This window comes from Manis javanica, chromosome 16, assembly GCF_040802235.1.
Source record: "Manis javanica isolate MJ-LG chromosome 16, MJ_LKY, whole genome shotgun sequence".
NCBI classification, from domain to species: domain Eukaryota; kingdom Metazoa; phylum Chordata; class Mammalia; order Pholidota; family Manidae; genus Manis; species Manis javanica.
The window spans coordinates 23631907-23659551 of NC_133171.1; the positions used below are offsets into that span (position 1 = coordinate 23631907).

At 47.2% G+C, this 27645-nt stretch overlaps 1 protein-coding gene across 13 annotated transcripts in view; it reads left to right on the top strand.

Annotated features, from left to right (window-relative positions):
• The window catches only part of FILIP1 (filamin A interacting protein 1), a 206951-nt gene that overhangs the window by 92029 nt on the left and 87277 nt on the right, over positions 1–27645 (top strand). For 3 of the 13 annotated variants that reach the window (XR_012126110.1, XR_012126109.1, XM_037012536.2), the window contains exon 1: positions 26234–26376. The exons of 7 other annotated variants lie outside the window; for them this stretch is intronic. Coding sequence is in view for 2 of the 6 variants with exons in the window: in XM_037012536.2 (XP_036868431.2) it covers positions 26314–26376 (63 nt within the window). In the remaining 4 variants the exon portion in view is untranslated. Of the gene's footprint in view, positions 1–11814; positions 11950–26232; positions 26377–27645 lie in introns of those variants that run through there. 3 more of the 13 variants (XM_073224347.1, XM_073224345.1, XM_037012537.2) reach the window with 2 other exon arrangements.

Genomic DNA, 27645 nt, shown 5'->3' on the forward strand with positions numbered 1-27645 from the left:
CTTCTGTCGCTCTGCCTGGTCACTCATGCCCCGTCCCCTCTACTTTGTCACATGCACACACTTGACACTTGTTAAAGTGGCGCTCAGTAAGAATTCCTGAGTGTTTATTTTCCAGTGTGTGTATCCAGGCACCTTAGTTCACAGAATCTGGAGAATGCCTAGTTCAACACCCTTATTTTGAAAAATAAGAGAATAAAAGACGCCTAGAGAAATAACATAATTGCTTATGTCCCTTGAACCTAGCTTCTCCCACCATACTGCGTGTCTCAAGCTGCAAGTTTCCTGACAGAAATTATATCAGGATAAACTTTTCAACTGATTATATGCTTTGAGAACAGTAGACTTAGTTTTTTTCTTTGCTCTAAGAAACCTGGGAAAAATATTAATAATACTATGAGGAGTAAAAAACCATATGATCCCATTTAAGAGTTTATATATAGACATCATTTTAAGCAAAGGAAAAATTCTATATCCAAGTCAATAAATACTCTTCTATGGTATCAGCAGAGGAGGAAGATAATGGGCCTCGACTGCCTGGGCTTGAATTCTACAGGAACAGGGTCACACAAGCTCTGGGCCTTCTCTGTGCCTCGCACTCCTCATCTGTGCTGAATAATAACGGTCCCACTTCATAACGTAGTTGTGATGGTTATGCAAGATGGTTTGGCTTAGAGCAATGCCTAGCACATAGTAGGGCTGCATGTGTTAGCTGTTGTTATTATTATTTTTAATTGAAGTATCATTGATATGCAGTCTTACATAGGTTTCAGGCATACAGCACAGTGGTTCAGCAGTTACCCACATTATTAACTCCTCACCCCCACTAGTGCAGTTACTGTCTGTCAACATATGAAGATGTTACAGAATCATTGGTTATATTCTCCATACTGCACTTCCATCCCTGTGACCAGTGTATATTATGATTGAGAATTTTTGTGCCCCTTTATCACCACCCCCAACCTTTCCCCCATGGTAACCAACAGTCATTTCTCAGTGTGTACATCTACTTCTGTTTTGCTTTGTTTTTATATTCCACAAATAAGTGAAATCATATGGTATTTGTCTTTCTCTGCCTGGCTTATTTCACTGAGCATGATACCCTCTAGCTCCATCCATGTTGTTGCAAGTGGCAGGATTTCTTTTTTTTTTATGGCTGAATGATATTCCATTGTGTATATGCACCACATCTTCTTTATCCATTCATCTACTGATGGACACTTAGGTTGCTTCTATATCTTGGCTATTGTAAATAAACATAGGGGTGCATTATGTCTTTTTGAATCAGGGATTTTGTTTTCTTCAGGTAAATTCCTAGAAGTGGAATTACTGGATTGTATGGTATTTCTATTTTTAGTTTTTTGAGGAACATCTTATACTGCTTTCCAGAGTGGTTACACTTTCCAACAACAGTACAGGAAGGTTCCTTTTTCTCCATATTTTCACCAACACATATTATTTCTTGTCTTTTGTATGGTGGTCATTCTAACTGGTGAGAGGTGATATCTCACCATGGTTTTGATTTGCATTTCTCTGATGATTAGGGCTGTGAAGCATCTTTTCATGTGCTTGTTGGCCATCTGTATGTGTTCTATGGAAAAATGTTTATTCAAGTCTTCTGCCCAGTTTTTAATTAGATTGTTTGTTTTTTGGTGTTGAGGCATATGAGTTTTTAATATATTTTGGATGTTAACCCCTTATTTGATATATGATTTATGAATATTTTCCCCCATACTGTAGGTGCCCTTTCTGTCCTGCTGATGGTGTCCTTTGCTGTACAGAAGCTTTTTAGTTTGATGTAGTCCCACTTGTTCATTTTTTATTTTGTTTCCCTTGCCTGATGAGATGTATCCAGGAAAAAATTGCTCATGCTTATGTTTAAGAGATTTTTGCCTAGGTTTTCTTCTAAGAGTTTTATAGTTTTATGTCTTCAGTTTAGGTCTTTGATCCATTTTGAATTTACTTTTGTGTATAGAGTTATATAGTGATCCAGTTTCATTCTTTTGCATGTGGCTGTCCAGTTTTCACAGCACTAGTTATTGAAGAGGCTGTCATTTCCCCATTGTATATTTATGGCTCCTTTATTATATATTAATTGACCATATATGGATGGGTTTATATCTGGGTTCTCTATTCTCTTTCATTGATCTGTGGGTCTGTTGTTGGGCCAGTACCATACTGTTTGATTATTGTAGCTTTGTAGTGTAGCTTGAAGTCAGGGAGTATAATACACCCAGCTTTGTTCTTTCTCAGGATTGCTTTGGCTATTCAAGGTCTTTTGTGGTTCCATATGAATTTTAGAGTTATTTGTTCTAGTTCATTGAGAAATGCTGCTGGTATTTTCATAAGGATTGCTTGAATCTGTAAATTGCTTTGGCAGGAAGCTATTGTTATCATAATTTTTTGTGGGCTGAGATTCTTCATAGCCCAGATTTAAAGAATAGGAGAGAATTGATTTCTTGGAACCAGGTTTGATGAGGTGACTGTAGCGAGGTGAAAGATCATCTAGAAAAGGAGGTCTTGGGGTGTTTTCACAGTGAACCCTATATGAGTGTACCCAACATCTTGGCCACACAAAAAACGGACAGTACTAAATATTTCTTCATAAATTAACTTGTTTGGGCCAGTTCTATTTTTATCAGCATCTCTTATCTCTCTTACAAACAACTTAAGTCTGCCAAAGTGGAACAAGAAAAGCTAACAAGTATTCCAATTTAACAGATTTTTTTTTAAATACCCAGAAAAGCTCAGTTTTTTTTTATAGTGTCTTTTGACCATGTGGCCTTAGGTTATCTTCTGAGATGAGCTGTACATAAAAGAACATGGCTATTTTATGGGGCTCACCATGGAATTTCAGTTGCAGAATGAATACCCATTTCCTAGAGGGTAACTTTTTACCTGGGTGTTAAATCAAGCCTTAAAGGGCAATGAAAATCATGATAAATAATTCTGATATTTATTTCCCTCTAACATAACTGAAATTTTAAGCCATTTTGCAAGATAATTTCTTGATACTGAATTCTCAACTACAGAAATGATTTAATATCTAATATCACACCTAGACAAAGTTTAGCTGTTTGCTTTAGAGCGTGATAAATTTTACTCAGAGCAACCTTGTTTCTTTTTTTAAAAACAGAAATGTACAAAAAATGGTCTTAAGTCATCAAAAGGTGTATAAGCTGAGTGACTTTAAAAAGATGGAGAAGACTTTCTCCAAATGGCATTAAATTCTGGGCAGAGGGTCTACACCCCTTTTAAATCCTCATGCATTTGCTGAGACCCTGGCACAACGTCTTGAGGGTTCTAGCAAGGCTGATGAGGCCTCGCACTCCCTGAAGAGGCTTGTAGCTGTGGAGACTGCAGCAGATGCTTGTGATTCTCACCAAGGAGCCCTTAGACATGCTCTCATTTACTGGGCTGGGGAGATGTTCTACTGTCCTTCAGGTCCAGGGCCATGGTAGAAAAAATTCTGGGGACTCCTATTAATACGATCACTGCCATCTCTCCTGGCTGTGCTGGGGGCCAAGGGCTTTCCCATATAAGATGAAAATTGGAGCCAGGAGTTAGTAGTATTTCCTTTCTCAAAACACCATTTGATTGGAATTACTTAAAATTTCTTAACTTACTGGAAGTGATTAATGTAAATATTTGGGAAAGTTGGCTTCCAGGAAACACAGAAGGGCCTTGAGGATTCTGAAAGTTATCTTTTAATCCTCTTGGGAATGCAAAGTGTGTGGGTTGCCTAAATATTAAAAGGCAGGAACTATTTGACAGTTAGAAAGCTGCAGTTGAAATGCCTCCCTGTTAAATAGGTGGATCAAAAAAGCAACTGAAAATTATGGGTCCATGAGGGAATGTGGACATTAATATAGATGCAATGACAGAATGGATGTCCTAAGAGGACTTTAAAAAGCCATCTGCTCAGAAGTTAGCTGTACCAGACCTGGAAAGGGCAACATTAACAGCAAAGTCATGTATTTTTTTAAAGCTTTAAAATGCTTGAGTGGTGGGGCTGAGGCAACTGAGAAACGAGAAACTCTTTCCCAGTGTCTTCAGTAGGATGTGCCCTTCCTGAATTCATTTTCATGTTTCATGTACAAATTCCTTTTATTTAGTAGGATGGGAATTTCCTTAGTTAGATGATATTGTCCAGTTCTGTCAAAAAATTCATTCTAATAATTAAAACCTGCTGAATGAATATTTTAAAAACTGCATTTATAAAACCTCAAGTCATAATTTAAGAAAACCTTTCAGTAAGCAGTGGCAGGGAACCATTGCAGACACTCACAGAAGAGAGAAGCAATAAAAATTGGTCTGTTAAAATAAAACCAAGCGGGATGACAGACAGTGTGTAGTGTCATTGGTTTCTTAGGTCATTAGATTATCTTGGCCGGGCTCCGCACTTAGACCAGGCGTGCTGCCTGCTTTGGGACCTCCAAGCAAACCTTTGTGGCAAGAATTGACGTCCGAATGCATCTCCAGCCGCAGCTCCTTGGGACATAAGGGGCCTCTGGCGCTCGGCCCCCCGCAGAGGGCCTCCAGCAGGGCTGATCACTGCTTTCATTTCCCCTTTGTGATGCTTGATCATTTCTTTGGGCTGGTTTCTACTCAAGCAATTTTCCCACATCCAGGAGCAGGGAGAGCCTTGACTATGGGAAGTGAAATTCTTCCAAGGACTCAAACAATGTATCTTTGTAAGTTAGAGAAAAAGTGAGAGTAGAGGAGACTAGACAAAATCGAAAGACATTCCAAGCCAGCATTTTCGCTATTCCCTTCCTTTCCTATAAATAAAATTAAGGTTGGGGAAAAAGATTAAGAAAAATATTTGAACAAAAATTTCATTCCAAGTCCTATACTTCCTTTTCTTCCCAGCTGGGGACCACCCACGGGCTTGACCCATGTTCTTCTGGAGAGGCCTGAAGGATGGCACCCTGGGTGGCTGGAGCGTACCTGCGTTCGTAGGTGACATTTCCGGGCCACACAGAAATGGGGCTAGTTTCTGGGTCTGCCTGCAAGCTGACAAACTTTGAAAGCAAAGAGCTGTGTGGTCTAGAGCACGCCACTTCGACTCCTCCGGGCGTCCTGCTTCTGTCTGATGGGAGGACGAGCGGGTCAGACATCTCAGAGGAGGCCCGGGTCTGCATCTCTCACCCTCGGCACGTGGGCCTGACGGCCTGGGGAGCTCTCTGCTGTGGGGCAGGGGTCGGCATGGGGGGCTGTCCCACACATTGTAGGGCGTTTGGCCTTTACCCAAGCCAGCAGCATCCTTCCCGGTTTTGAAACCCCAAAATGTCCCAGACATTGCCAAATGTTCCCAGGGGTTAGGTTGCCAGGTGAAATGCAGGATGTTCAGTTAAATATGAACAGATACAAAATGAATAATTTTGAATTATATGTCCAAAATATTGAATAGAGCATATTTATATTAAAATTGTATTTTGATATGTAGAAGGGTATGTTCTGACTTAGTAAATATCCGAATGTTCAAGCCACGGGGCTCAGGAGTCAGACCTGGGTTCAAGCCTGCCTCTTGCCAGCTCTGTGTCGCTGGGGGTCTGCTTCGCCTCTCCAAGCTCACACTCCATACCCACCTCTTCAGGTGTTTAAGCAGTTACCTATTTAAGCAATTTTCCCACATCCAGGAGCAGGGAGAGCCTTCAATAAGGAAAGTGAAATTCTCCCAAAGACTCAAACAGTGTTGTGTTGTAGGGAGTAAATAAATCATTTTACATGAAATGCATATGAAAAAACCTTTGTTGTTCCTTATCTGAAATTCAGGTATTTTTATTTGCTAAATCTGGCAAACCTGTCTGGGGAGAAAAATCACTTTCTCCCCATTGAAAACCATGGTGCTAGGGAACAATTTAATGAAACTTTGGTTTTATTTTCCCTGGATTTTTCTGGATTAATTATAGGGATTAGCCAGGGTTCCATTAGATTATATTTTTGGCAGTGTTCCTATTTGGTTGAATTTGCCTTCACAGAACTATCTGTTCTAAAACGGAATACTTTCAACACTGTTAGGGTAGGGCTGTCAGATAGTGAGCATTCCTTTTAGTCACTGCTGATTTTTTTCTGTGGAGACGAGGCATGTGCTGAGGGCATTGTCAAAACAGGAGACAAAGAGAGAAAGAGAAAGTCTTTGAGAGCCAGATATTTTTTTAAAGCACCAGTGTAAGGTTGACACTAGTGGGAAATCAGAACCTTGCGGAGCTTACTTTGAACCCACACAGGAGTAGTGTGGGGAGGAAGCTTCCTGGTGCTGAGAATGTTCAGAGACCTGCCTGTGGGGTACTTTGCCCCACACCAGCCTTACCCACCAGTGGAGGAATCGCCACAGGTAGGTTGACTCCTTCCCCTTTGCACTCTAAGCTCGAGAGAAGTCATATGTAAAGAGCAGAGCACTGTAATGAAGTGTGTGCGTGAAGAAAGAGATTGAGGCACATGTGTTCGTGTTGGGCCACACTTGACATGCTGCCTTTGCAGCGCAAGCCACACCCGTATGACCCGCTTCGGATTCTGGCATGTTTTTCATGAAAGCAGGGGGTTTGAAGAAACAGCATAAAAGCAGGGGAATCTGGAAGATGTTGGAACTGCTGAAATGTGGCCGTGGTAACTGTAGTCCGGGGTGCTCTCTGGTACCATAGAAAAATATTTCATCACTGTTGTCCCTGTTTCAGTGCTCACTCCAGGCACGGGATCAGGCACTGATGGAGACCCTGCAGAGCGTGGAAGTGAACCAAATCATTTCACAGACTTGCGAATCATTTCGGAAAAGTACGCGTTCAGACAGAAGAAGAGGCAGAAAGAAAAGGAAGCGTGCTGACTGGCAGAGGATTGTTCCTGCACTTGATAGCAGAGGGGTCCAGGGGAGGATACCCCACTTTCTCCCAGTGCAGAGCAGCCCCCCAACAGCTTTGCTGACCTGCTAGGCTGGGGGGAGTCTGTGCTGCAGGCGGCTGGCCTGTGCACAGCAGGGTGTTTGGCAGCTGCTGGGGCCTCTGCTCTCAGAAGCAACCCCCCACCCATTGCCATCATTGGAAATGTCTCCGACATTCCTCAGGAGGAATGACCGCCCTGGCTGAGGACCACTGGGCTCACGGTGTGTGGGGCGGCTGCCTGGATGAGGCCGAGAGAGTGTGTGCTGGGCTTAGGGGGGTGGGATAGAGTTTGAAAGAAAGGGGGAGAGTTTTAAAAATTATTTTAATTTTTTGAAAGTGAAGTATAATTGCCATACAATATCGTGTTGATTGCAGGGGTTCTGCATAGTGATTCAATGTTCTTATGCATCACACAGCGATCCCTGGGATGATCTAGTCACCACGAGTGGGGAGCATTTTAGGCGAGGGAGGTGGCAGGAACAAAGATGCCCAGGTGGGAAATTCAGGGGTGAGTTTGGAGGACAGTAGGTGGATGAGTTCAATTATGATGATCGTTTCGGTGGGATACAGAACATGTTTTCAGAAACAGAATGGATTTTGTGACTCTGCCTAAAACCATCTCGACCTTAGCAGCTGTTCGGTAATTGGTGATTTGATTTGAAAAGTAATGTGTATCAGGATGAGAAAGGCTGTGAGTGAAAGCCTAAGAGGTTCGGCCTTCTGGTGGGCAGCGGGGAGGCCTTCACAGTGCTCCGAGCGCGGGGATGCCCCGTCCCGAGGAGGCCGGGCTGTCCCGGGCAGCCCTCTCGCTGGCGGGCTAGGAGGGCTGGAACCGAGGGCAGGAGCAGCTAACAGCCTCCAGAGAATCCTTCTGCCTCGCATCACAAAGCGACTTTGCCTGCATTTTCTAATTAGATTGCCCACCAAAATCCAAAATTCATGACATAAAAAAGTTTTTTCTTTAGTTATTTTTCTTCCCAACAAACACTGATGCTTGGACATTGTAGTGGAAATGGGCTTTGAAAACATTTCATGCTCAGAAGAGCGCCGGCAATTTTAGTTTCTTCGCCCCTTAAGATATGATGTCATCAGCGGCCATGGGCAGCTGGTTCACCTCATGGGCGGAGACGAGGTGACTGGCGCTCTGTCCTTGGCAGGGAGGGGTGCAAACCTGGGCTTCTTTCTGGGATCGGGGTTGAAAGCATTTCCTTTGGCCTCCTCAGATGAATAAGTGGCACTGTGTGAGCATTAGAAGAGCTGTCTGTCCTCTGAACCCGGCATTGTCTGCTCCACGATCTGTTGAGAGTCCGTCTGTGGGGCCACAGGGTTAGCCCTTGACCGCTCTGTCCTTTCCGTTCCGGAAGAGACCAGACAGCCTTCCTTCTAACGCTTCCACCCCCCAGGTGCTCTTTCTATTTGCTGCGGGATCCGACCTTGTCCTGTGGAGAAGTTGCAAATTCAGTGTTATGAGGTAACACACAGCCCGGCTTTCTCTTCCCCCCAACCCCCAAAACAAACTCCTCTCATTTCTTGGGGTTCTCGGCATCTGACTGATGTTAGGACAAAGATGACAATGAATTAGTTGGACCAAAAAAAACGGACCTTGGGTAATTAGGACTCAAAATGGCTTCTGTTTGTTAAAAAACATGGACAAGCAGAAGATTGTCAGTGTGGTCTAGGTCTGGCCACCAGGAAATCAGGCCTGTGGTAGGAATGTTTCTCCTAAGAAGAAATAACACTGGGCTTCGAGGACACAATTAAATTTCTGGGGTCGAATCCCTAATTGTAGCCGAGGACTCCATACAGTAGCTCCTGGTCATCACTGCTCGTGGCCAGCAGAACGGCTCCCTGACCATGTCTGTGCCCTCACCTCCGGCTCAGGTGACTGATGTGTGTTACATGGCGAAGGGTCCGCAGTGTGATTAAGGCTACAGACCTTAAGATGGGAGATTATCCTGGGTCCTCAGGGGGACCCCTCTAATCCCAAGCTCCTTTAAAAGCCGAGCATTTTCTCCAGCCGTTGGCCAGAGAGATGCAGCCCCAGCCAGAGGGGCCAAGGGAGGGGGTGCTCATTGCTCTGTGGCCAGTGCCGAGGTGCAGGGGCTATGCGGGAATCACGGAGAGGCCTCCGGGAGGTAAGGGCCTCCCCGCAGAGGAACCTGGACTCTGGTCCTGGTCCTGCAACTTCAAGAGACTGAGCTCCGCCAACAGCCTGGGTGAGCCTGAAAACGGGTTCTTTCCCACGATCTCCAGCAAGGAGCCGAGCCCCACTGACACCTTGATTTTATCCATGTGAGACTTTCAACAGGAGACCCGGCTGAACTACGCAGCACCCGGATTTCTGACGCACAGAAGCTGTGAGCTAACAAATGAATGTTGTTCGAAGCTGTGAAATTTGGTGACTTGTCATAACAGCAAGGGAAAATGAATACAGGGCTCTCTGTCCCTGTCTCTGCCTTCCTTACCATCACCACCGTGTCATGATTATTGAGGGTTCACACCACAGATGCCACAGCACCGAGGGCTGGGGCCCCCAGTAGACTGGAAGCTCTTGAGGCAGGGATTTTTTTTACTCTCTCTCTTTGTGAAATTTAACAGTATCTAGCACATACTGTGTGCTCCCTATTTCTGGAATGATCAAATAGGGCTACTAAAGAATTTTTTTTTTTACCTTTTAAAAATTTTGGTATCATTAATATACAATTACATGAGCAACATTGTGGTTACTAGATACCTGCTACTAAAGAATTTTTAATATTATCCCTTCCCAGTTGTAAAAAAAGAACCCAAAAGACCAGACAATAGAATTTAAGTGCCAGGTGAGAGGTGCAGACAGTGCACACCTTGCGTTTCCAGGGGGGCAGGGGCGCCGCACGCTGAGACAGAGAGAGAGGTCGTGGTTGCGATGAGCCTTCCAGTAAGAAGAGACCTGAAGGAAGCAGGCAGGAGAGGACAGGAGAAAAGGAGCCCCCAAGCTCCCCAGCACGGGCCAGACGGCCTTGGCGTGCGTGTGAGCCTTGTCTTGAGCACGGTGGGGAGACCGCTGTGTTCTCAGGAATCGCCACGCACAGTTTATCACCCGTTACCCGCCCTGGGGACCAGAGTTTCAGTCACCAATGTGCTTTATCCGTCCTTTGATTTTTCTATCTGTCCCTTGCTTTCATAATAATATGACATTTTCATATTGCATGGTGTCATAGATTACTTAAAAAGTTTTTTTTAATGCAAAAGTAATATATGTTCACTCTCAACTACTCATATTGTTGCAAATGGCAGGATTTTTTTCTTTTTATGACTGAATAATATTGTGTTTATGTACCACCTCTTCTTTATCCATTTATCTTTTGATAGACACTTAGGTTGCTTCCATATCTTGGCTATTGCAAACAGTACAGCTATAAACAGGGGCGCATATGTCTTTTCAATCAGGGACTTTGCCTTTTTGGGTAAATTCCTAGGAGTGGAATTCCCGGGTCAAATGGTATTTCTACTTTTGGTTTGTTGAGGAACTTCCATATTATTTCCACAATGGTTGAACTAATTTACATTCCCACCAGCAGCATAGGGGGGTTCCCCTTTCTCTGCCTCCTCGCCAGCATTTGTTATTTCTTGCCTTTTGGATAGCGGCCATCCTAGCTGGTGTGAGGTGATACCTCACTGTGGTTTTAATTTGCATTTCCCTGATGATTAGCGATGTGGAGCATCTTTTCATGTGCCTGTTGGACATTTCACGTTTCATCTTAAAGCACAGAAATGGCAAACGCATCCTGTGGATAGGAACTCCGATCTACCAGTAGAGCGGTCCGGGTGATGTGCTGAGGGTTCTGTGAGTGTATTCAGGCCCAGCAAAGCGTGCCATCACCGACCACGATCTGGGAGACAGGTGTGATGAAATTCATGCTGTGTATTTACCAGACCAGGTTAAAGTATATTTAATTAATTTGAAAGTTCAAATACAAACAGATTTTCAAATTTGTTTAATGTCTGGCATGCTGTCTTTGAAGAAAAATTACAAAGACATTGTCCTCATTTGTTTTGGAAAACATTACTCGAGTTGCAGCTCCCTGTGGAAATGGTTTGATATTGCCATTATTATTTTCTATTTGAAAAGTTCAGTAAAGAATCCTGAGGAAATTCCGTCTTCCATACTGACAGCTGGCTTGATTGCCTCAAGGGCTCGGTCGTCAAAGAATAGGAAAGAGAACTGGTTCTCATTTGTGACGATACCTGGGTCTGTGTAGGTCTTGAAGTGAGTACCTGCAGCCTCATCCAGATGTTTTGCTGAGGGCACACTAGAAGGTTCTGAGCCATTGATTGAAAAGAAAAATCTTGAGCGAATGTACCTTGACCTAAAGGCTGTCCACCTGCACAGCACGAACACCTTTGGCTCCCAAAATGCACTACACACCCCGCCTCCGGCCTTCCTTTTGCACTGTGAATACTGAAAATATTCTCACTTGGTAAAGCAAGTCCTGTTTCTAGAAACTCAGTGGTGGAGAACACGCTGTGCTTCTCCTTCAAATGGCCCTGCCCCCTGAGGCTTCTGCACGGGTTCCCTTAGGTGACTCCGACTTTATCCACACTTCTTCAGCGATATGGAAAAGTCAGCTCTTGGCTCAAGCTGACAGGTGTGGTGAGCTCCAGTTCTCATTGAAAATGCTTACTGCCAATTGGAAACAAAGGAAGAAAGTAAATTGCAAATAATATTCTGGGCATTAAGTTTTATTACTGAAGTTTCTCGCAGGAAAAAAATAATTCTTTAAAGAAATCTAAAAACTATTTTTCTTTAAATGTTTATAGTCATTTTCTCTCTTATTCTCTATCTACACTGAAACCTTATTTTAGCTAAAAATATATATAGATTCTTAGTACCACACAAGTTTGGAAACCAGCTGTGTTCATACCAACGTTGTACCTCAGCTCATTTCTTTTTCAGTTTACCAAGCGTCTCAGAATAACGTGCTCTTTTGGAGGCAAGTCGTCTCCTCCCTGTGGTTTGGTGACTTCATCTGATACGACACCAGCGCTAACCAAGGAAAGGAACATTGAACATGAAGAAACCAAAGGGAAGGTATTATAAATCATTGGGCAGACACTTGGCACCAGCTTTTTAGAAGCAACTGGCTCAATTAGCTCGTCCAGGAAACAAGCCACATTGTGTGTAGAGAATCAGACTCCCCCAATCACAGAACTGGAAGAGTGTTGTACAGCGGGTTTGCTTTGCTGGGGAGCCCCATCCTTGGTGAAAGGTCAATCAAAGATTCATCATCCTCCCAGGTGACAGTGGGGCAGACCAAGGTTTAGTCTCCTTTCATTGCCAGGGAGAGATTGATGGTTGTGGGTAGAAAACTATGCAGGAGTTGGCAGGTAGAGCTGGCTGGCGCTTTGAGGTTTGTCCATGTGAAAGTCAGGGGCATGAATCCCGGAAAACTGTTTACCACTGTAGAAGCCACCATGGATTTGAAACCACTGATGTGCCCAGTCCCATTTCCAGAGGGCATGCCATTTTCTATAGCCTCTGAAGTGTAGGTCAGCTCAGTTAAGTTCTGGGCTGAATATGCAGGGGGAGATTTTACTAAGACAGATAGTGATGACATCTACAGAATTCAATTAATAAGCACCATTATGTTCCTGTAGAGAATCTGAGCTTTGACCTGTTGAGTATATGAGTTTGTTATATTTTATAGTGAGTGAAGCTGCAAATGCTACTTGTCCATGGTGGCTAGCAGAGTGCAATCCTCTATCTGTGAAAAGCAAGATTTAAATGGTGAATGGAGCAAGATGGGGACTTTTTCTCATATGAACCCAACTCTTTCAGTAGCTTCAGAAAATGAAAATTTTGTGATTTTTGAAACCTGGGTGATTGTAAGTAAAAAAATCTCTTCAGTTTTATCCACACAATCTACCCAGTCTAATTATGTTTAGAAATTAGTCCTCAAAGTCCTCTGCAGCATAGCCGTCTTCTAAATCTCACAATGAGAGCGCTGTGGATGCTGGGAAAGCTCTGTGTTTGTAAGAATTAGCAGAATAATGCTCCTGCCGAAGCGACAGGACCACATGGTTTGTTACTGTCAGTAGGTGTCCAGCATGAATGGACAGACTGTCCCGAAGGAACACAGAAAAGCAAAATGAATCGAAAAGAAACATGTACCCAAATATGCTGCTCATCAGCTGCAGTGGTAACAAGAACGGTCTTATGACTTTGCAGAATAGAATCTGCAAATACGAAGGCCGTGGGAAACCAGTAGGCCCACTTACTTCAAATTTAGCAAATATCTAGTTGCCTGCAATATGCCAGGCACTCTGTTAGGTGCTAGGAGAGAAAATATCTAAAAACTTGGTTCCTGCTTTCAAGAAGCTCACAGCTAGGCAAACAGACGTGGTGGTTGCCATGGTTACATGTGATGGGCATTGAGGGGGAGTGAAGAAAGCAGCAGCCAGGTTTTCCTGCGGGAACCATGGAAGAGAATATAATGCTGAGTGGATCCTCGGGGTAGGAGAGTGCCTCTTGGTGGGGGGACAAGGGAGGTGCAGAGGCCTGAGCCAGGGCGATGTGCCAGGGGACGGGGGTCAGCCGGTGCGGCTCTTCGAGGGGAAGGGCGGGAAGAGAGCGAGCTTGGAAGGGCCTAGGTCATGGAGGACCGTAGCATTTACTTTCAGGTAAAGGCAGTGACTTAAGAATCGAGCAGAGGTTGACACAGAGACAATTTTGTGTTAAATGCACTTCTCTGGTAGCTCTGCAGTTTCGGTTGGAGGAGCTGATGTGGGGAGAGTGGTGTGTGCAGTGGCAGGAGGAGAGGGGACCAGGTCCTGGGGAGCAGGACTGCATGGGCGACGAGGACGCCCCTCCGGCCGCCCCTTCCTGTCTGTGGCAGCCTCAGCCTTAGGCCAGACTGGAAGTCGGTGGAGCGGCCCATATGCTAGCCTCGTTCTCTTGTGGCCGATTGGTCACAAGTTTGAGGCAATATAAACAACACACCATTACAGGTAAAAATACCCCCAAAATGAACTCTGAGGTTGGGGGTGGGGTACAAATTATTTTATTTTTCTTGTATTTTGTTGCCTAAAGTATTGCTGGACTAGAACTTATAAAGCTTTTTTCTCTACAAACATACATACGCAGTAACAGCATGTATAAGTCAAATTTAATTTAAAAATGAATCTTTAAAGTGTTGGCAAATCTGTGCCAAATAGTGGAACCAGCCCCTTAAGCTCCATTATTATAAAGTAGCGCCTGTAGTGCGGCTGAGGAAATGCGTTAGTGACGGAGGGACTCACTACCTACCAGTGACTATAGGGCGACTTGCAGTGATGGGGGCGCCCGTGACAAAAGCTCCTGTGGGGTTCCACGCGGGCTCGTGTGGCTCCTGTCCATGCGAGAAGTCCAGCACGAGCTGGCTGTTAAATGGATTATTTGTGTTTGAATGTAATGACCAGAGGTAGACTGTTCACCGGGCAGGCGCAGTCAAGTAGGAGCGAAGCGGCTGCAGACCGTGCTGGCGACAGGACGCCGGGGTGCCCCATGTTCTCACAGGTGGACGAGGCTGGGGAGCTCCGTAGGGCCTCTCACAAGACCACAAATCCCATTTGCAAGGACACCACCCTCGGGGCCTGAAAGCTCCTCCCAAGCGCCCCATTTCCTAATACCATCACCTTGGGCATTAGGTTTCAATGTGAATTTTGGGGGAACACCAGCATCCAGACCATAGCAGGTCCCCCACAACTGTGTGGAAGTGGGGCAGCTCTCTCTAGGGTGATGCGCTCAAAGGCTAGAGTCACACATGGATGTTTCCTGCCTTCTCTTTAGAATCCCATCCTGCATGGGCCGTCCATTCCTCTGTCCACCTGTTCCACAGTGTCAAGAATCCCTCTGGGCTCTGTCTGCCCTCCCGCCTCGCTTGACTCCTGTGTCCACAGCGATTGCTCGGTACTCGAAGAGGCAGAGGTCGTGGGGCACACTCCAGTCATGGCCACAGCTTCTTGCTGCTCCTCTGACCTTTTCTCTGGCCTTTCAGTAGCTGAGATTCCTCCTCTCAACCGGCCGCGGGAACTGCTATGGTGCAGGACCCCTGCGTCCCTGTGCTGAGGGGGGATTTAGATATATGGGGACATTTCAGTAGAGGTTATTTGGGGAGAATGTAATAGTGGCCTACCAGATTGTTTGTAACCACACCTCTGGAAGAGTTTCCTGTTGGGGGTCATTCAAAATTTATCCAGTTTCTGAAATTTTTAGTCCCTTTTTGACTCTCTTGATTTCTCTATAATATTTGGGAAATCCTGCAAATTCTCCATCTTCTCAATGCAGAGTCCATAGCAGAAGCACCATTCAGGGGCTCCTCCTGATTTCTGAGGACTTTTGACGGATCTGTCTACCTTTTTTTTACTTCTTTATCTGAGCCAGAATGGGGCCACCTTCTCCAGGGGATCAGGTAGAACATGCTGTGCCCATCGCGTTCTCTCTGGCCCCGCCGCCTTCTCCTTTAGCTTGACGCACTTAAACAAAGATGCCTTCCCCGTACATTCTGTGTAAGCTCTGTGCCCATTGCTGGAGGGTCACCAAGTGCACCAGACAGCTTTTGCCCTCAAGCAGTTTGTGACCTTGTGGGAAGAAGGAAACGGTAGGTGCACCGGAGCTGTAATAACGCAGGCAAAAGTAAGGGCGATTTCTGTTTCCATGTTTGCTCCTTTCTTGGGTTAATCTATCTAAAGTTTCTGATTAAAGCCCCGTGTGACAAAGGAGAGTAAGTAGAAGGAGCAAAGCCCGGGGCTGAAGACACCCCCAGGTGTGAACCTGGGTGCTGGATTCTCCCTTCGCCCACGGAACGACGAGCAGCACAGAACTCTGTCCTCTGCAGCATCGCTGTTCATACATAACCTGTGATGAGGTAGAAACTCCCTTTGACGAATACTTTCTGCCCCAAAGGGTCCCCGGGCAGGCCCACAACGAGGCGCGGTGGGGATGGGCACGTCCTTGTGCCGGGGCAGCAGAGCGGGCCGTCCGGCCTGTCCGTGTGCCTCGCGGCGGGGCGCATCAGAGGGCGGGGCAGCCCAGTCCCCCTTTTCCGTAAGTCAGTGCACGAGACTCCCGCGCCTTCCCTGGGAAAAACGGCCACGTCAGGGGCTCCCCTCCGCAGGCGGAGAGACGAGGCGCAGGGTGGGCAGCCACTCCCACTGCGCTGTCCGCGGGCCGCCCGGCCGGCCCTGCTGGTGCCGCCTGCTCGGGACTCGACGGCAGTTCCTGCCCCGCTCAGATACGTTCTCGGCAGGTGGCGGAGCCTGGGCGGGGAGCTGCGTGTTCCGAGGGTCCCCCCAGACGGCCCAGGGCCGCCGCCTGTGTGCGCGTCTTGACCCCACCTCTCGGGGACGCGCTGGAGGTGGACGGGGCCTCCCGACTGCCCACGGCAGGGGCTGTCCCCAAGGTGCCCCGGCTCGTCTCCGGTCAGGGGGGCTGCAGGACTGGGGGAGGAAGACGGGGAAGCCAGTATCCTTGCGAGCTGAGGTTTACGTCTAATGAAAGGAAAGAGAATAAATGAAACACTGACTTCAGTGCCCAGTCCAGAGGCCGTTTGATGTGTTCGTCAGTACAAACCCCCACATTTTCTCCCCAGCTCTGGTCACACCCTCAGGAAAACAGCCCCGTCCCTTCTTGTTCCCTCCTGCCCTGCGCTCGCCCATCGACTCTGAAACACCACGGCACCGTGGACGGCCTGGCTGGTCAGCACGGACTCACCCTGGCCTGCAGGCAGGGGGCTCTGCACAGGGGCCCCGGGACCCAGGCCTGCCCGGCCTCCTGCCTCCATAACGTCCCCCTGGGGGTGCAGGGAGTTTCCCAGCCTGACTGTCTGCGTGGGATAGTGAGACTGGGGGCCGGGCCGCCCGGTGCGCTGGCAGGAGCCCTCTGCTCCTGTCTTCTCAGCCCGGCGCTCCGTGATGTCACGTTGGCAGCTTGAAATCGGCCGCGATGGGGTATTTACCCTGCAGAAGCCACAATGCCACCCACCAGTCGGGATTGTTTTCTTTTTCTGGAGCACTCGCTAGCCACGTCACTGTCCTTTGCGCTTCTGAACCTGCTCCTGAAGGGTTTCTGCCAGTGTCCAGTACTGTGAGCCCAAGATGACAACCCCAACAGGTGATTCTGCACCTGTGCCACCATCCGAAGGCAGCTCGGGTCAGGGCCTTGTCTGTCCTGTCGTCTCTGTGCACAGCCCTGGGAGCTCTCCCAAATAACCGTCAGTGTGTGACACACTGTCTCACTTGTTTTGAACTGTATGGTGTTGAATTAGGATACACAGTGTGCTTTCTATGCAAACGCAGCTTCAAAATAAGTTCTGATCCCTGGTTCCCCCGTTCGACCAGCTTACTGCTCCAGCTCTGCTGCTGCCAGAAGACACCCAGGAGCCACCCTGGCTCCCAGCTTTGGTCCATCCACAGCTACAGGTGGAGGCTTCTTGCTGCAGCAACTTCTGTGACTCCTGGGGCTCCTGTGGCCCTACAGACTCCCAGGCACCAGGGATCGCGGCCCCGCTGTGCCCTGGCGTTCAGCGGTCTCTGAGCAGTGGCTAAGCCCTGGGGGTTCTGCACTTCTGAGATCTCTCCTCTCTGGCCTTTGATGGCATCTCAGCAGCTTCAGTGATGACAGGAGATGCCCCTGGCAGCAGGCGCCAGAGAGAAGGAAAGTCAGAAAGTATCTTGGTAGCTGTCCAGGCGGCCTTGCAGTGCACAGAGGTTCACCTCCTTCCTCGGGGGCTTGTGGGCACAGCTGAGGGGCTGCAAGGACAGCCCGCAGGTCCCCAGGCAGGGGCGGGCACAGATTCTGAGAGGCCCTATTTTTACTTCCAGGTTGCTGTGTTCTGGGGACTGGGGTTAAGTTCTCAGTCTGTGAAATGAATGGCAGAGGCACAAAGCCATGAAATCTGAATTCAGTCAGACAGGATTAAACTTCTGGGTAAACCCCCAGTGGTCACGTAGCCACTCATCCATATTCCAAGATGAAAAAGCAAAGCGGTGTTCCGTGGCCTAACATCCACTGAAGAAAGTGAGCAGAGGTCCGAGGGCTTCTGAGTCGCCTTCCCACAGGGGATACAACTTTGGGCTTCGAAGAAACCAGCTGCTGGTATGCAGAGTGCATTTTCGGTTTTTTGGAGATCCCATTAAACACCCCCGTCTCTCTGAGCCATGGTGCCTGGGGCCTCTGCCGCCTTGCACAGGGGAGGCGCGCAGTAAGATTCTTGTGGAATCCACTCTGAAACCAGAATATCAACTAATTTTGTATAACAGCTCTAAGAAAATTGACCTGGAAATAAATCATTCAGCCAGTCAGCGAGGACAGGCCAAGGATCTTACCTGTTTCCCCTGCTCCCTCCAGGACTTGTCTGTTCAGTTGAACAAGTTTTCCAGACTGGGAGGCCCAGGGGGACACAGACCACCAGTCTCCTTGACTTACCCAGTGCTGGCACTTTGAAGCCACTGAGCCAGTACATAGTGAATAAAAGTAAGAAAGCAGATTCGGAATATAGTTCACTGATGATGGTAACATAAACTCTGTCTTTAAATTTAGTTTTGAGCAATAAATTTTAAAGTTCCAAAGGTTTCTAAAATGTCCTTTTTGATGATCCATTCATTTGTAGGTATGGTATTTATAAATATATAAGTGACAAAACTATTTAATAAAAACAGTGGGCCTGTTCTGGTAAAATCTAACCACCTATCAAATGTAAGATATAATTGGTTTATAATCTAAGTGAAATCTATAGACAAAGAGGAAACCTCTAAGTCTATGGTCCTGGGTAGGACTTCTGTTCAAGCAAAATTCAGCCATTTACAATCCTTAGAACAGAAACTCTATTTTCTCGCAATTCACTCACGTCAGTATGTTTTGGATAGGGTGTTATGAGGGAGCATCTTAGAACTGGTTCTCTTATCTGTCCAGGTCTGGATGTTCTGTTTTTTCTGTTCTTATTTCTTCTTATGCTCCCACTCGCCATTCGGCACGTTTCGCAGAGCAGAGCTGTAGAGGGGACGGGGACGGTTAGGCCCTTACCAGGAGCCCAGGAAGCAGGCTTCTGCCCAGGAAAGCTGGCAGTGCACAGGGTGGGGAAACCGTTTGCTCATGAGCGGCACCACCTCCCCACTCTGGTCTTTCAGCTGCCTGGCACACCTTTGTCCCTGGCCACACGCGTCATTCCCTGAGAGCCTGTGGATGGCCAGAATCACCCCCACCACCGCGGCCAGGGAAGCGGATCTCAGGCTGAGTACCCCGGGTGGTGAGTGGTGCTCATGCGCTAGGAACAGAGGGGGGCCGAAGACAAGGGGAGGAAGGGACCCCCTCCCTGGCTACAAATTTGGAAAATCCTTACTTTGGGCATTTTTGTTGGCTTGAATGGCAGCTGATGAAAGTGAAATGTCAACAGAATAAGAAGCTCATATTGAATTACTGGGAATGTATTTTTTCTCACGGCTACTTGAGAAACAGACTTTACTATTTATGTACATCATAATGTTTAGACATTAAAATTGTAGGAACATAGCCAGAATTAAAAATAACCTGTGTTTTTTACTTTCTTGATATGTCACTATAGAACATTCCTTCCTCTGCCCACATTCCCACTATTTAGTTACCACGGTGACCACCAAGGTCTGCTATTTTTTTCCCTGATGTGACGGGATGGCAGGGGCATGTCAGGCACAAACGGACGCGAACATGCAAATACAACTGTATTCTTATCGGATGCAGTTTCCCTGAATGAACCCATTATGCTTTGTTACAAACATAGTATTTTATTTCACTGGTGCTTCATTTTGGACTCCAAGTCTACGTCAGACCCCTGCCCAGCTATGTGCTTTTATTTATACTCTTCCCTTAACCCACAGAGCGCTCACTCATCCCCAGGCCGCCCCCCCCCCCCCCCGGACGACCGCGGCCAGAGAAACGCCGGGACCCCGGAGCTTAACGCTCTGTCCTGACCGACAGCCAATTGCCTTTGTGCGGTTCCAACTTTATGTGGTCTCGCGACTTATTCAGGATCAAGTCTAATGAGTCCTCAAATCCAACACAGCTATGAAATCATTTTCGAAGATTCCTATTTTAAAAAATTTGTTTAAATGCCTGTTTTGTACACCGATTGTCACATGAGAAGTCAAAGGAGTATGAGCTTCCACAATATTTATTAGTGGATATAATTTATCATATGCCCAATACATTAGGAGATTAGCATAACATTTGTAATTTACCAATAGATATACAAATGTTGGGATGAAGGATTACATTTTTAAATAATGGCTTGAACCATCAAAAAAATTTAGACCCTGGTGTTCTCAAAGGAAGGAGCATGTTTTGTTTTTGTGTGTTGTCCTTGCACCCAGCATGGTTCTTGTTATTTGGTACAGTGGTGCCCAAAAATGTTAGTGAAGTGAAATAGAATCTGTAGTTTTCAAGCTGAGAAAGTCAGGGAGTTAACAGGAAGTGTGATAGTCAACAGTTAGCAGTGAGGTATTTCCTTATCTGAGTTTCTGCCAAAACGCTTGCAGAACCTCCTCTCCACCTTCCTCAGGTTAATTTAAAAGGTGATCCCAGGCACAGGGGTCTCTCAGGCCCTCTGTCCTGCCCTTGAGCTGGGCATCTGTTGGTGCCTCTCCCACCCCCCCTGGTCCCAGCAGTGGCCGTGCAGACGCCCCCTGCAGATCCTCCCTGGGCCTCCTGCGGAGCCCGTTCTCAAGGCAGGTGCCCAGCTCCTTCCGGAGCCCTTCCCAGTGCGCCCTGTGTCTGTAGCTGTGCTGCAGCCCCAGCAGCTGCAGGCATGTCTGTGCAGGATCCCCCAGGCTCCCCCAGGAGCACATTTCCTTCAGGGCACAACATGCCCACTCCCCTGGCCAAGCGACCATGTCCTTGGATCAAGTTGGGACATACTGCAGCCTCTTCCCCTTGGACAGCTCCTTTCTGGGGTGGGGGGGTCTCCTTGATCACCCTGCATGCAGAGCATGCATCTTGCTTCTAACCCCCCCCCCCCCCATGCATTTCTGCCCGCCCGCCGCCTGGGATGGTCAGACTGGCCCCAGACACACCGGGTCTCAGAAGACAGGCAGGTAATAACAGGTGCGGCTGGCAGAGTCTGCATCTTAAACCCATAGGCTGGTCATTACTAAATATTCTCTCCTTTCTCTTCTTGAAACAGGAAACTCTCTTGATGTAGCTTTTGTTTTTATCCTTAGATACAGAGAAAAATTTCTCTACTAGAAGAAAAACATAGTGCAAATGTAGGAATAAAAATAAGGGTCTCAGTGTTCAGGAGAAAGCCGAGTGGTGGCGAATGAGAGTAAATGCCCCACGGAAATGGGCTGGCCACGGCTCACCTCCAGCCACGTCAGCTGCGAGGGAAATGGGCTCAGCAGTGTCACTTCTGATTCTCTTCCATAAAATCTGAAAATCTGGATTATGCTGTGAAATCTTCTAATAAATGTTTTGTTTAACACATATACCCTACAAAGAAATTTTGGCCTGTGGAGCATCATTTTGTAACCCACAAATCTAAGCCCTCAGACAAGGGCCTTGCTGGGAGATACATGATAAGGAGGCATGCAGTCCGTCATGTCAACGGCTACGATTAATTTTTTTTCTGGCCAAGTGGAACACTTGTGGTTTGGTTATGGGAAAAGGAGAGAGTCTCCAGTTTAGGAGGAAGGCATTCTGAGGCCATTCTGCGGTTTCCTGGACCTGTTCTCATTCTTCCTCGCCACAGAGGCCTGGTGTGATCCTGGGACCAGAACACCAGGGTCGTCTGGGAACCGCTCACGATGCAGAGTCCCAGGCCGCCCCAGGCCCAGGGAATCGGCGGGTCTGTGTGTGTTGCAGGGGATTGAGGGTCTGTGTGTCCCTGCGCCCTCTGGGTGATGCCGAAGTCTGAGGAGCCCTGGCCGAGGCTTCCGGAGGGAGCTTCTCTACCCGCATGGGCTCCTAGAGCCCCAGAAGGCTGGCATGGCCCTGGCCGTGCTGCCCGCCTGCTCAGGAGTGAGACACCAGGTGTAGGAGCCTAGATGCGTCTGCTGTGTGAGCTCTGGACTCGCCTCGGCCCTGCAAGAAGGGACTGTCAGACTGAGGCACAGAGGGTGCTGGCGCTCACTAGCGGACAAAAGGGAATTTGGGGATTAAGCGTGTTGAGAGGGAAGAGAAAAAAATATGTTCCTAGATTTCTTCTTGCCACCCCCCACCTCATGGCTCATCTTCTGGAAAAAAAACATCTTCTGCAGTAGAATGAGTTAAAGAGACACTGTCTTTTACTTACCTTCAACCCAGCCTCTTAGAAATGGCTACTTCTGTTTTAATTTCAATCAAAGATTCCCTAAGGTTGGTAAAGACCCGAGGGACAGGGAGCTAGGGAGGTTTGCATTTAGCCAGGTTGGTTCCCGAGAGTCCGGAAGAGCAAGGGCCCAGCGGGTGGGGCGCCGTGTTTGGGCTCTGGGTACGCTTGGGGCTGGGAAGCCCCTCGTGCTGCGGAACGAGGTCACTGGGCTCCCATCTGTGTGATTTCAGTCAGTGACATAGGTGGAGAAAACAGGAAAGCCGCCTAAAGGAGGGAGGCGAGCGGGGGCAGAGAAGGGCAGTGGCGAGCCTGGGGCCGAGGGCCAGCGGCCGGTCAGCCCCCTCCCCAAGAAGCTCCCGCCAAGCTCTTTCCAGAGGTGCCGAGCGGTGACTTCACCGTGGGAGAGGCTCAGCGCTCTGGCTGCCCCCAGGGCCCGGTGAGCCGCATCTATTGCTCTTCTTTTTCAAAGCTGGCGCTGGGGACGTGGTGGTAGCGCTGCACACACTCCTCGGCATTCTGCCTGGGCGTCCCAGGGTGCTTTACCACGTATGGAACTGCAATGCGGTGAAGACACCCCAAGACTCAAGGACATAATTCTAGTCCTTCACTTCTGCGTGACAGAATCCAACACTCTCCCACACTCCTTCCCTCTAGTCCCCGCCTGACGAGGAGAACTTAACCTGGGTATTTCCTGGTAAATCCAACTGTATCTGCTGATTCTTTTTTTTTTTTTTCAGTTAAATTCACTATGCACAGCTCAATGGTAAAATAAATCAGAATTCCACTGCAGTGTTTTCTCTCCCTCCTCCCAAGCTTGTCCTCTGATTATGGGGGGCATCGCGGAAACAGTTCTTCATCCTTTGTGGGGGAAGGTTGCAGACATGACGAGTCCGGCAGAGGTGACAGGGTGGGAGCGTCCACAGGTCTGGCTCAGGCTCACCGTCCCCTGTGGTCAAGGTGGGCTGCAGGGCATGATATAGGGAGCCTGGTGCATAACTGAAATGTGGCGACTTGGGGTAAAAAATAATGAAGAATAACAAGACAGTGACAGCAGAGCATTAAACCTAGCGTGGGGACCCAGCAACCGCTGGTCCCCCCTGTGTCCTCCGTGGTTGCCTCCCAGCCCGCCCTGGGGAGGGCAGTGCCCCCGTGCTCCCGGAAGTCCCTGCGGCCTCGGAACCCTGTCGTAACTCTCACTGGGCTGCAGGTCCCTGAAGCGCTCAGCAGCTTCCCTTCATCCCCAGCTTGGGGGATCTGCTCGGAAGCCCTCCACCGTGGCGCCTCCTCTTTCAGTACGCCAGCTGCCTCTCCTGGCTGCTTCCACCCTTGCAGGGCACACGGCCACTTCCGTGTCTCCTGCACAGACTGAGCGGGCATCAGTGTCCATCAGAGCCTCTGTACAGACACGTGTGCTGAATCTCTGCCCTCTGCACACCCCGCGGCATGGCCAGTGCCAGTGGGACCCCTGCTCTCAAGGGACAGCGTGTCAGTCTCTCCCACCATAGCCCCCTCAGCCCTTGGGAAGAAGCCCTTGGGAAGAAGCCCTTTATATGCACGTCCTCCCTCAACTTACCTGGAAGAGAAGAGGCTGGCTAGGGAGATGGCACGGCTACTAGATTATCTTTTCCTCAGTTTTTTCTCCTCTCTTATTTGCAGCCATTTTTCTAATTACTGCAAATGGGAAGAGGGGGTGGCAGAAACCATTTCCCTTTCTCCCAGTTTAAATGTACCCATCAGTCATGTTTGTTACATGATCTAAACCGAGGTCAGCAAACTGAGGGCCGGGGTCAAGTCCAGCCACACTCATCTGCTTGGATGTTGTCTGGGCCTCTTTCGTGCTACAGTGACAGGGTTGAGTAGATGCAACAGAGACCACATGGCTGCAAAGCTTGTGGTGCTTAAGATTTACCCCTTTACAGAAAAACTGTAAAGTTCTTACCTACTTCCTGTCCACACACTGAGCTTGAAACGCCTGCGCTGTGAGAGCACGGCATCTAGGTGAATTCCTAATGCTCCCTAGCCGGCTAATCACAGAGCTCTCTCTACTGTCCTTGCCAGATCTGCATCGTGCAATTAACATCCACAGCTGAGCGTGTGAAGATTGGCTACTTGGTTCAGAATCCGCAGCCCCTTGACCAGCAGGAGAGCGACAGGAGTCTTTGGCGACCAGGTGGCTTGTTGCAGTCACAGAATGTGTTTCAATAGGAATTATTTTTACTTTTTATGGTTTTTATGGAGCAATAACTATGCTCTGTTTTCAATGTAGACTCTCCGTACTTAACCCAAGATGAGGGAGATACTCAGGGACAATTAGACAGAATACAGAAGTCAGGAGACGTTCAAAACAGACACAACCCATGACTCCCTACATTACAATTAATGTTAAGTTCTTCTTTTATGTTAAGAAACGGTCTAGGGATTTAAAAGAAAAGGCATTTAAAGGACGCCTGAGAACGGGTGACGTGTGCAGGCACTGAGAACCCGCAAGGGCATGGCCAGCACACCGACGGGGTGCTCCGAGCAGGAGCTCCTCCCCGCTGGGAGCAGGGGGCCGGGTGCTCGCCCAGCCCTGCATGTCTTTCTCCTTCAAGAAAGTCAACCTGTCTCGTTAACAGTGACCAGCAACTGTGATCTGCCTGCCCCACCTTTCTTGAAAATGCAGTATGATTATTTGAGAATGTTTGCCTAAGGACAAACATTTTTTCTAACAGGATATTTTGTACAGTGGGTTTACTAGAATGATCAGCTACTGCACAAACTAGAATTTTTCTTAATTTGCCAAATTCAAAAAATGGGTTCAATTTGTAGCTGGTCGTAGAACAACTGGTAGGTTTCAATTCAAAAAGTCAGAAGTCTTTTCGGGTAAAGTTACTCTTCAGCTCCTCTGGGAACCTCCAGAACCGGGAGGCAGACAGGCAGCGTGAGCGGCGAGGAAGAGAACGTGGTCCTGGTGGAATTAAGGTATAAAGTAGGTACTAGAGAAAAAAGCCTCCTGGAAAGGTACACCCCCATATTAGTTGTTGTTTGGCACCATTTGATGGGTCCTAGACCCCGTGGGCGGACTCACTTCAGCCCCGAGGGGGTGGCTGTGGCCTCGCTTGGATTGCAGCAGTTCTGACATGGAGGACAGGCTTCCATCGGATGTCCCCTCCGGCCGGGGGAGTCAGGCAGGCCTGCGGCTAGTCCAGGCCTTCCCCAGGTACTGCACATTCTCTTGGACAGACACCTGACTCTCTCTGAGGCTCACTTTCCTTATCTTTCGAAGAGGGATAATTATAGCTCCTGCCTTGTGGACTGTTATTGGGATATCATGATATGACCATAAATATGTCAGATACATAACCCAGTGCTCTTTATAAGAAGCTCTTCAGTAAAGGCCAGAGGCTCTATTGTGAATAGAGGTGATATTTAAGAACAATTCATCAAATAGACTGGTGAGATCAAGTCTGAGGCATCTGCCCTTACGGCTCCGCATGGGCCTCTGTGCTGCTGGAAGGGAGATGCCTGCTTCTCAGTCAGTTCCGGAGCTGGGCCTTCTCAGGGTGATGAAGTGCAGGGAGGAATTCCAGTGTCAGCCGATGGGGAGTCTGGTAATTCCCCAGGGATATTCTCTTTGTTAGATGATAAAACAAATATTTAGCAACTTTAATTAAACTAAATGGCAGCATTCTTCAGAGGCCACAGGTACAATTAATGTGTCTGAAAAGGCTGTAGTGGTCAAGTTGAAGGAATATGGTTAAAATTTACCAGATAGCTGAAGAGTTGGGTAAATCACTTAAATGTGAAGGCCTTCCTCCTTTTATGTAGTCAACAGCTCTATATTCTATACTATGTCTACTTGAATAGCGATATCAGAATTACACTACTAAAGTATTATGAATGTAAAAATATTTAAAATGTATCTGAGGTTCAAGAATGAGTCAGAGACGTTGAAAATGCCAAAAAAGTTATGTCAGTATGTGATTACTATATCTAATTTCTCAATAAAAATTAAATGTTTTTCTCTTTCATACAATTGATAGTAGCCTTCTTTCTCTGAAGGAAGCAAAAAGAAAAGAAACCCGTGAACCCCTGTTACAGTGGGTAGAAATGAGCACGGAAGGGCGACCTGCACCCGTCTTCATCGAAATGTTAGAAAGATGGTCACCCTATTTTTACATTCAAAGCTTAAGACCCTCGAACTGTACATCATTCAGACTCAGGTATCTAAATATAAAAAAAAATCTCTTGTTTCATAGCAGTTCCCTGATCTGTTTTCTTGTTCTTCTTAATTTTTTTTCTGGAAGTCTTTTCCAGATCTGCTGTTCTCTTCCCTGAAAGATCTTAAAATTTCATACAGTATCTCACCATAGTTTAGGCCAGGGCAGCATCATGTTTTTCTGTGTTGCCAGTTCTGTTTTCCTCCAACTCCCCATTACAGCAGCAGGGCAGTGGTGCCAAGAGAAACCCCTTTCTTGAGTTCAAACGTTTTATGAAATTATTTAGAAAAATTTTCAGTCGGTCTGACTCTATCTATCCTAATAGGATGTAAATGCCTTAAATAAACAAAAACCTTGGTTATTTTGAGGGTTTATGAATATAGATGATGAGCAGTGAAAAAATCATTTAACACAGCCTGTTGCATAAATAGGATGAAAAAAATGAAAGAAAATTGTAGAGAAAACGGAGGGCAGGCCTAGGAACGTTTATGAAAAGTCTGTGCTGGTAAAAATGAATGATAATGTCATGAGAAATGTTTGCACATTTCATGAGTTGGGATGTCTATAACTAGACTGAACCAAGTAAGATACGCAGGGGGAATGATCCAGCATGATGGAAATACACTAGTTGACCCGACTGGTGTTTGCGTCTTAGATTTCCCGTGAGGTGAGGACAGGTGTGAGCTGTGATGAAGTGTAGTAGGTATGCCCAGAGGACCTGGTTTCCATTCCAAGGACACATCTACTCTTTGTTCACCAGGGAAGCACCAAAGATGCTCTAAAATTTCAAGAACTAATCACTGAGTGGACCAGAAAATAGGGTGCTCTTGTTAAGGACCACTTAACTCGGTTTATATTGTTCAAAATTTAGGCTGTTATATAAAGTTCACATGCACACAAAAGGGTCCATTTGATTACAAGAGTTCAGTTCAAAAAGGCAGCATGAATGTAGATTTCAAGATTTCTTAGAAGAATTGACTGTGCACAATCTGAAAGGAAACATCACTATATTTATGATTCTATTATAAACCTAGGGCTTTGAAAAGCTTTCCTTAGTTTCATAAGTATGGTTGGGTTCATAAGGGAAATTTACTTTAGAAAACAAGTCTCTGTATTTTATTTGGAGTGAGGAATGAAAACCTCGCTGCTTAGCTGTTCAGGAGAAGGACTGTTTATCCTGTAAGTTTTAAATAAGCCCATGCTCTGAGCTGCTGTATTTAAGGGTTCAGACAAATTTTGTAGTGCAGCCCCCAGCAACTGAGCCCTCTCTTC